Source organism: Pristis pectinata, chromosome 12 (assembly GCF_009764475.1).
Source record: "Pristis pectinata isolate sPriPec2 chromosome 12, sPriPec2.1.pri, whole genome shotgun sequence".
Classification (NCBI taxonomy): Eukaryota; Metazoa; Chordata; class Chondrichthyes; order Rhinopristiformes; family Pristidae; genus Pristis; species Pristis pectinata.
In genome coordinates this window covers 1279616-1290252 of record NC_067416.1, presented here as the reverse complement: position 1 = coordinate 1290252, position 10637 = coordinate 1279616, and the positions used below count along the sequence as shown (strand labels likewise).

General features: G+C 45.3%; 1 protein-coding gene across 1 annotated transcript in view; it reads left to right on the top strand.

Annotated features, from left to right (window-relative positions):
* Positions 1-9852: 9852 nt before the first annotated feature.
* Positions 9853-10637, top strand: part of cfap43 (cilia and flagella associated protein 43) — a 28716-nt gene continuing 27931 nt past the window's right edge. The window contains exons 1-2 of the mRNA XM_052027663.1: positions 9853-10012; positions 10193-10340. Of these exons, the coding sequence (XP_051883623.1) occupies positions 9853-10012; positions 10193-10340 (308 nt within the window). The remainder of the gene's footprint in view (positions 10013-10192; positions 10341-10637) is intronic.

The window sequence follows — 10637 nt, the reverse complement described above, 5'->3', positions numbered from 1 at the left end:
GTGCGAAACTCTTATACAGGAGAGGGAAGATCCACTGGGACCATTGGGGGGAACGTCTTCTAACTCACGTCAGCCACAACCCATTTAACAAACAATTAACATGAACGATTTTACTTATTGTGCCACTGTAAAATGCATTTTACTCCTCGAGAGATATCACAAACACTTGTTTGTACAACTTGTCCGAATAACATGTTACAAGTTTTTTTCTTTTCGCCACGAGGTGTGTGATGCATCAACAGAGCTTTTCGTGGCATCAACATTATGCAGAACGAAGGTATCACCTACAAATGACCATCATCATTACAGCAGGTACATCACATAGGCTCAGAAAATGGGAGCACGGGGTTTAATGTGACAGGTAAAATGAAATGAGCGACCTCCTTGCGGGGGCAGAATTACGCCGCCTTCTCCGTCTCGGGCGGTTTTAGTCCTGAACGCTACTGTGACGAGTGAGATTTAACACAACAGCTGCTAACTGTACTTCGTTATCTTTCATGGCACCAATCCATCTGAAGCAATATGGCTTGTAATGACTCACATGGGCAGTTTTCCAGAAGCCAGTGGAATCTGTAGAGATATCGAAGAACCCCATTTTCCAGCACACAAACTAACCATTCCACTGGAAGCCACTGAAATCCCAGCTTGCCGAGGCCGCATTGTCGACACTTGCGGTACTCTCTTGCATCTTTTATTTTCACAAATTTAGCTGCATTACACTTGCAGTATTTCCCGTCTTCTGATTCTACTGCGATTTCAGCCAGCTTCGTTCCTGACTGGCGAATCCTCCAAATGAAATCTCCCTGTGTTCCTGTGTCTCCAGCTCTTGACTTGTTGGATGGGCTCTTATGGTACAGAGTGTGATTAAAGGTAAAGCTCAAAAAGCTTATTCTGCTTTGTCTGTTGAGGATGCAGCTGATTATACCAAGGTAAAACAAGCTATTTTGAAGGCCTATGAATTGGTCCCTGAGGCTTATAGACAAAAATTCAGAGACTTGAGGAAATCTGCAGATCAGACTTATATGGAATTTGCCAATGGAAAGGGAATATGTTTTGAACGATGGTGCCTGGCTAAAAATGTAGATGGGGATTACGATAAATTGACAGAATTGATACTGGTGGAAGACTTTAAAAGATGTGTTCCAGCTGAATTAACAACATATTTAAATGAAAAGGCAGTGGAAACTTTACAAGAAACTGCTAGGTTGGCAGATGATTATGCTTTAACCCATAAATCCAAATGGGGACAACCTAAAACCTTTCAAAAGAGTTACAAGGACAATCCAGGTAAAGCGGAGATTAAATTGGGAAGTAATCAAAAAAGGAAAAGATGAAAAGAAGCCAGGGCTGGAGAAACCTGTTGAGCGTACTTGTTATTACTGTAGGAAACCTGGCCACGTGATATCTAATTGTGCCCTTTTGAAGAAAAAGAAGGAAGCTGGGCCCAATGCTTGTTTTCAGGCAATTAAAAATCAAAAAGGTTCAGGAGAGGCTGTTAAACTGGAGTTTAATTTTGCAAGAGTTTGATCTCATGATAACTCACATTAAAGGCAAAGATAATGTGATTGCTGATTGTCTTTCCCGATGTTAAATGGGAAACATGTATCTGTACTAATCTGATAGTCTGTAGTTGTGTAACATGATAATTATTAACATTACTAACTGTATGCGCGGTTAAAATTTTCTTGGGAAAATTTTTTTTTTAGGTGGGAGGTGTTACGGACTCAGTGAAAGTCCCTTTAAGATCGAGAGTGTGTGTGTATGTGTGTGTGGGGCGTGCTTACGTCAATAGAAGATAAAGGACGTAATGACGTTGTTGAAGAAGTCAGAAGAAGAAGAAGAAGAAGGAGAGAGAGAGAGAAGGGAGAGAGACACCAGCCTGCTTGTTTTCTCTATCGATGGATGAGAAACAATAACTGTGTTTGCCACTGAAATCCATGTATGGAAGTTGGAAGTAATCCGGTGGAGTTCACTTTGTTGCTGACCTGTAGAAGGAAACAGGTATTTGTGTGTGGACGACCACGGTTCGGATGCTTTTCGGGGTGAGGAAGTCACTACCGAGTAAACACTGGAGTGTCGTTTGGGTCCCATCGTGGAACATTTGGATTTCGTATCTACTCTCCCTATGTTCTCTACATCTACGTCTTATCTTCAGACAACGGTGGTTGTTGAAGAAGCCCTTGCTCATGTTTCACCTTATGGCTTGCGGAACTGAACTTTAAGAACCATTCCGGAACTGGGAGTTTTGGACTTTGTCACACACACACACACACACGAAGAGTTTAGTTTTGGGGTTAACGTTCAAGGTTTAACATTTTTGAATTCTAACATACTAACATTTTTACTTTTATTTTACGTATTATCATAAGTAGTGATTAATAAAATAGTTTTTAACACTGAATCATGCTCAGTGTGTTTCTTTTGTTGCTGGTTCGTGACAGTCTCCAGCCCTTGACTCTTCAGTACCAGGGATATGTTGCCTTATTTCCAGGGAGAATTATATTTCAAGTTTCACCAAATTAATCGGTGAAAAAAGGTTTGATAATTGCCAAATGAAACGAACAGCCTCTCCTTTCCCAAATCTGAGTGTATCACAATGCTGTGATTGTGGTGAAATGCTTTGGATAATAAGCACGATAGTGATATCAATCCCGAGCACACTATAGAAATTTCACCATGCATGTCAGGATTTCCCCAGTCACTCCGTGAATCCTATGGATAACATCTGCCGTCTGCATTCTCTGCAGCGATTTATAACCGCACTTGTTCTCTGGTCCTGATGCAGGACACGACACGCCGACTCTCCCTTTGCCTCGACATGTGGCATTGACGGCTGTGTTGCTTCAGCTGTTTGGTTGGTGTTTGCTCCAGGTTTCAGCATCTACCGGCTATTGTGTCCCACTTTCAACAACTTCACGTCTGGCCAGTCAACTTCTCTTTATGAAAGCGTTTACCTTCAGTCTCAGTACAACTGGCCACTCCCTGTGATCCGCCGATCACACCTAACTCTGTCCTACCTCAACACAGTCTCTGCCGATGTTCGCAACGTTTGCCTCCGCGTTTCTGTTATTGCTTCTTGGTTAGAATAAAAAAATACAACTAAGGGATGCTTGTTAGCCAAATTCGGGCCGCGTTGGCTGAAGGTGACTTCCAGCAACACAAACAGGTTTCAGTTTGAAACCGAAATCAAAAGCTTCTGTTTCTAGTCTGGTTTTAGAATGCGGAGTGGGTGGGTGGTGGCTGATTGCTCTGTCAGAAGGTAACAATCAAGTAAAAGCGTCTGGGTCTCCAGACGGAACATCAGAACACCATCTGGCACAAATTATTTGCACTGAGATAATTTGGGCAGCATCGTTCATGAAGCAGTCACTTACTTTGTATCCGGAAAGAGCTTGGGATCTTGCCATTGAAGGACAGAAGTGCATTCGTTGTAATTGTGTTTCTATCACCATTTATGGTTTACCTGCCGTCTGGTGAGTTGCATTGTGACATTTTATCACAGGGCTATGGGCTTGTCCCACTCTCAGTGCTCGCACTATTCAGTTTCTTTAGAAATCAATGTTCAGTCTGGTGATGTGGAGAGGAAACGGCAGATGGAGTGTATTTAGATTTTCGGAAGACTTGCGATAAACTCCCATCAATGCAGGAGACTGTGGTGATGGACCGGCCTCGAGAGGAGCTGGTGGACAGGGAGAAAACAAAGGATACGGATAAACACTTCCATCCGCAAGGCTGCGACTAGTGGGACAACACAGGGTTCCAGAAGTGGTCGTAAGTATTCACACTCTATGTCAACGATTTGTCTGATGTAATGTAAGATATTTCCCAGTGTCAGTGATGACAGAAATCGAAGAAGGATGATGAGTCGTGATTTAGGTGCGAAGAAGTATCGAGGGAATATGACCACCCGGACCAAATTCAAGAACAGTTACTTCCCTTCAACAGACTCGGTACTTGAACCAACCGGCACAACCCCAGTTACTGCAGTAGAACAACACTATGATCATTTTGCACGAAAATGGATGTTGTTAGTTTGTTCTGATCTTGTTCCTTCTTGAAAGAATTTGCATATTTTTTTGTGAATGCTGCTTATCTGATGCCCTGTGAGTGTGATGCCACCGCAGGTTTTTCATTACATCTGTGGATACATGTACTTGTGCATATGTCAATGGACTTGTCTTTGACGTTTGACTTTGAACAAGCTCAGTAAATGACCATCAACGTGTTAGACGGAGAAGAATGTGAAGCCATCCAACTGTTAAAAAAATACAGAAATGCTGAGATTTTTAAAGGAGGAGAGCTTGTGAAATGTTGGCGTTGAAAGGAATCTGGGAGAATTTGTGTCTTAGTCACTGAAACCTGATATATCGGTGAAGTGGGGGATTGGGAAGGATGTTGCTTTGTTGGCAAATGTTTGCAAAAGCAGTTGTGTACACAGCAAAGGACTTCTTACAACAGTTATTATAGGGCCACGGCTCGAACCCCCTGTTCAATTTTGGTTTCCTTACCCAAAACAAGGAAGACTACCACTGCAGAGTACGATGAAGGTCAACGCACCGGACTCCTGGGCGCGAGTAAATGTCACATAAGGAGATATTGAGACACTCATTCGCTGGGGTTTACAGCAATGAAATTTAACTTCTGTCAAACATTTCCAATTCTTTGGATACGAGACAGTGAAAAGTAATTTTCCCTGACCGGAGGTTCTAAAACATTGGGTTTCATGGGTCAACCATTTGGGGTTGAAATTATTAGAACGTTTTTTCACACCGAGAGTGGCGCTACCCCAGAGAGGCCGGGGTCTCAGTCACTGATTACATTCTGAACACAGACGTCTCCTTACCTGAATATTGGAAATAATAACGAGGTAACGGGTCTGGACAGGGAAATGTCTTTTGCGCTAAAATGTTCCCCACAAGGAATTGAATCAATTATACAGACTACTATTCCTCATCCAGTTGCGATGGGTTCCACTGCTCAGAACAAGGGCATAATAGAAAACCGAAGTTAGGGCGAGGTAAAAGAATAATACTGCGTTAAATTTATGCATTGATTAGAAGGCCGGTGCGGATTTTGGAAACAAGTTCGGAAACCGCCCTTCACTGAAGATGCCGGGGTATTCACTGGAAAACTAACAGCAATAAGGTTTCAAGTGTATCCATCCATGACGGAGCTAATTTCTCTACTCCATGGTGACGCAGATATATTAACATTCCTTCATTTCGGCATTTTCCACCAGGACTTGCTTCCCGAGAGAATGGGTTTGATAGAATCAATCGGGAGAATCGCGCTTCTGGTAAACAGGAGTCAGACAAAGAGGATTTAAAAATAAGCCGCGTGTTTGGAGTGTGTGCGCTGCAGGAATATTATCTTGACTGCAGTGACTCCGATCACCGGAGATACTGCAGAACAGACCCAATATGATGGCTTCCAAAATAAACTCATTCCGAGTAAACGCTGCGAGGAGGGAGGACAAAAGCAGACAATATCGGTCAACAGTAAAGGCGATGTGTGCACCTGCCTTGGAATTCAACACCAGTCATGCCACCGGACACGGAACATGAAGTCGTGTGTTCTTTTCCGTTTTAGTGCTTCGTTTTCCGGGGCCCATTTGTGTCTCTAAATGTGTATCATTACAATCGTTCCAGGGTAATAAGACTAATTTAAGTATAAATCCTTCTCGAACTTGGTGCATTTTCCGATTACACAATGGGTCGCCGTGTGGAAATGCAGGCGCACTCTCATCATGACCATTTCTGATCATTTACTGATTTGATCCGCGGTGGGTGTCGCTGTCCAGACGGACCTTATTGCTCGTTGTCCGACAGGATGTGACGGCGAAGCGCATTTGTCGCCGATCTATTCTTTCTGCTGGGCTGATGGAGTCTCAGCACGGAAACGGGATCTTCGGCCCTCCCGAGTCCGCCCTCACCGTCAAAACATCCACTGGCACTAATCTGACATCAATACCATTTTATTCTCCAACAGTCCTGTCAGCGCACTCCCGCCGCCCACGGCTGGATTGTATAAGTCTTCGTCTTAGGGGAGGGCAAAATATTGATCCACCGGATATACTTGCATGTCCATTAAAGGGTGCTGTGGATTTGCACGCCAAGATCCCTCAGTACATCGGTGGTTTTAAATGTCTTGCCACTAACTGTGCACTTTCCCCTGACATGTGACCTCACAAAGTGCAACAGCTTACGCTTGCTCGGATTGAAATCCATCTGTCATTTCTCTGCCCATAACTTTAACTGATATGTATGTGTTCTGCTGCATCCTTATATCGCACTCTGCAACAGCCAGAATTCCGCCGATCTTTTTTGTAATTTGCAAACTTACGCAAAAACTATCTACTTCTTTCATTCAATGTATACAAAGGTCCATGCAATGATCCCTGTGGAAAATTATTGGTAACAGCCCTCCAGCCAGAATAACACCTCAACACCATTGTGTTCTGTCTTCTATGGGCAAGTCAATTCTGAATCCAAGTTACCAACTCACCGTTTATCTCATGGAGCTTAATCTTCTGGATCGCACTACTATGAGGGATCTTGACAAATGCTTCACTGAAATCGAGATGAGCAACAAGCACGGCTCTGCCTTCATCAATAACCTTCGGCACATCCTCAAAAAACTCAATCAAGTTTGTAAGACATGACCGGCCCTGCACAAAGCCATGCTGACTGTCCCGAAGGAGGCCACGTTTTACTTAATGCCCGTCAATCCTATCCGTAAGAATCCTCTCAATTAACATCCCGATCACTGCTGTTGGGCGAAGTTATTGGGAAAGTTAAAGCCACACACTCCAAAAACCTGTTGCTTTTTCATCTTTCCATAATCGGTCTAAATATCTGTTCCTTTATCTCGCGGGGGCTATTGGAGGCCAACAGTGTGACCGCGTCAGAGTGATGCACCTTTCTTAATCCTGAGCTCTCCTCACATTTCCTCAGCGGATAATCCCTCCGGTATGTCCTCTCGGAGTGCAGCTGTGACATTCTCCTTATTAGTCATGCCACTCCTCCAACTCTTTAACCTACCCCACTACCTGGTTTGAAACATCGGAACCAGGAACGTTTAGCAGCCAGTTGTCCTGTTGCTGGAGGAATAGCAAGGGAACAATTACGCCGCCAGAACTCAGTCTGCCGTGATATTCCAGTCTGCGTGATCATCTTTCTCCCGGCAGGAATGTCTGAGGACCCTCCTTTTCTTTCTTGAACAAAGAACAACCAGTTCTCCTCCAGGAACCCTCACGTCACTTCGCAAAAACTATCTTCACAAACTTTCCCATTCCTCCAACTTCATGCAGACCAAAGCTGTAGCCATGAGCACTCGCACACGACCCAGCTACGGCTGTTCTTTGCCTGCGTTAAACTGTCCTTCTTAAACCATAAGACCATATGACATAGGGGCAGAAGTACTCAATTCAGCCCATCGATTCTGCTGCGCCATTCACAGAACATAGAACATAGAACAGTACAGCTCAATGCAGGCCATTCTGCCCAAAATGTGGGGCCGACATTTAAAACTCTCCTAAGACTATCTAACCACTTCCTCCCACATATCTCTCTATTTTAAATTCCTCCATATGCTTATCTAGTAACCTCTTGACTTTGACCAATGTAACTGCCTCCACCACCGCCCCAGGCAGCGCATTCCATGCCCCAGCCACTCTCTGGGTGAAAAACCTTCCTCTGATATCACACTGGAACTTCCCACCAATTACTGTAAAATCACGCTCTCTTGTATTGAGCATTGCTGCCCTGGGAAAGAGGCTCTGGCTGTCCACTCTATCTATTCCTCTTAATATGTCGTACACCTCTATCTTGTCTCCCCTCATCCTCCTTCTCTCCAAAGAGTAAAGCCAGAGCTCCCTTAGTCTCTCCTCACAATGCATACTCTCTAAACAAGGCACCATCCTGGTAAATCTCCTCTGCACCCTTTCCAACGCTTCCACATCCTTCCTATAATGAGGCGACCAGAACTGGACACGGTACTCCAAGTGTGGTCTAACCAGAGTTTCATTGAGCTGCATCTTTACCTCGCAGCTCTTAAACTCGATCCCTCGACTTATGAAAGTTAACACCCCACAAGCTTACTTAACTACCCTATCCACCTGTGATGCAACTTTCAGGGATCTATGGATATGGACCCCTCAGATCCCTCTGCTCCTCCACACTACCAAGAATTCTGCCATAAACTTTGTACTTCCAAAGTGTACTACCTAGCATTTCTCCGGTTTGAACTCCATCTACCACTTCTCAGCCCAGCTCTGCATCCTATCAATGTCCCTCTGAAATCTTAGACAATCCTCTACACTATCCACAATACCACTAACCTTTGTGTCGTCTGGAAACTTGCCAACCCACCCTTCTACCCCCTCATCCAAGTCATTAATAAAAATCACGAAAAAAGGAGGCCCCAGAACCGATCCCTGAAGGACACCGCTAGTCACAGCCCTCCAATCTGAATGCACTCCCTCCACCACAAGTTTCTGCTTTCCACAGGCAAGCCAATTCTGAATCCACACGGCCAAGCTTCGCTGGATCCCATGTCCTCTGACCTTCTGAAGAAGCCTGCCATGTGGAACCTTGTCAAATGTCTTACTAAAATCCATGTAGACTAAATTATATATTTAGATAATATGCTTCTTTTTCTTCTGCTAAAACGGACAGTTTCACGTTTTCCTTGATTACGCTCCATTTTCCACATCGGGTTCCACTCAAACTATTTACATGATGTTGTAAATTCCTGATCATATTCATAGCTTACCCATGGGTGTTCCGTCAGCATATTTCTCAAACATACTGTCGGTGCATTGATCCATGTCACTTCCATGCAGTGTAAGGAGTTCAGGTCCCAGCACTGATCCCCACATTGATATTTGTATTGGTATTGGTTCATCATTGTCACAGAGCTGTGAACGGATCCCAGTCCATCAAGGAAACCAGCCTCCCCTCCAGTGACGCCACTTACACTTCCCGATGCCTCGGGAAAGCAGGACAACATAATCAAGGACCCCTCCCACTGCGGTCATTCTCACGTCTCTCCTCTCCTGTGATGTGAGGGGAGTCTTATGCAAAAGTGCGAGGTCATTTCGTTTGGAAGGCGAGCAGGGCAAATGCAGATAGGATGAAATGGGGCACTTTGAGAGTAAAATCAGGGCAGGACGGACACAGACACTGGAAGGGTCTTTGGGTAATATTCAGCAGCGGAGAATTGGAATCAGTTTATTATTTTCGCATCTCCTAGATACACTGAAACACTTAAATCGAGGTCGTACAAAAGGGAAACAACATCAGAATGCTGAATATAGTGTCACAGTTGCAGAGAAAGTGCAGTGCAGGTGGTCAATAATGAGCAAGGGCCATGGCGAGGTCCGTTGTGAGATTAAGATTTCATCTTTCAGCGTATGAGAGGTCAATTCAAGAGTCTTATAACAGCAGGATTGAAGCTGTCCTTGAGCCTGGCGATGCGTGTTTTCAAGCTTTTTTATCTTCTCTCCGATGGAAGGTGCTGAAGAGGACCTTGGCGCACGTCCAAACGTCCGTGAATATGACAGCACAGGTAGGTGAAGTCGCGGGGACACCAGCGTTCATTGGCTGCTGCCCTCAGTACAAGAGCAGGGAGAATATGGTCCAAAGTCATGAAATATTGTTCAGTTCACAGCAAGAGCAGAGTGTTCAGTTCTGGTCGCCACGTTATTCCAAGGATGAGATGACACTGGAGGCGTTGCAAGTGGGTGTTGCATGGTCTGGAGCTTTTGGATTGTGAGGAAAAGCTGGGATTGTTCAGTTAGAAAATTCCCTCCAGCTGAGTGCAAGGGGCAGGAGGTTCAGTGGTGATACAAGGATGAACGGATTCACCGGGAACATGCCTGGAATATGGACCGCAGTGTCTGAGGAGGTGGGGAGACCAGGTGCTCTCACAACGTTAAAGAAGGATCAAGACGAGCACCAGAACTGCCGGTGCATCGAAGGCTACGGACTAAGTGTGGATGATTGGGATCACTGTACATGGTTACTTGGTGGTCCGCATGGACCCGGTGAAATGCAGGGTCAAATTATTGGTGTCTGACGAGAATTACCCTTCAAATATAGAGTTGAATAATACACGCGCGGTACCTTTAAGAGGGGAGTATCCGTAGCACTAACTTGAGCCAGAGCTAGCTTGATTGGTTGATTGAAACCAGGCCCGTACCCGAGGGTCCCGCGGGAATGCACGAGGCCGTGGGCGGCGGACTCTGGCCAGCGGCTGATTGGGACATTCATTGAGTGCGGGTTAACCAGCGGTGGCAGAAAGAGGGCGAGTCGGCTCCACAGCCTCACTATCGCGGGGAGGTTTGGCCTGTCGTAATGGATGGGTTGCGGGCTCTGGGTTTGGTCTTTGTTGCGATCTGTTCAGCGCAACCACCGACTGTTCTCCCCGCAGATAAATGCTGGCTGTCTCCCCAATTCCGCAAAGCCTGTGGGTTTGCTGGGATTTCCGGCAGCGAGTGTGTTCTGAGAGGCTGTTGCTTTGATGAGGGGAGTGCGGATGTGCCGCCGTGTTTCTATTCCCTGAACAATCTGCCCGGTGGGTATATTCCAGACCCGTCTGTGTTCTGGTGTAGGCTAGCTCCTTGCAATCCGGCAGCA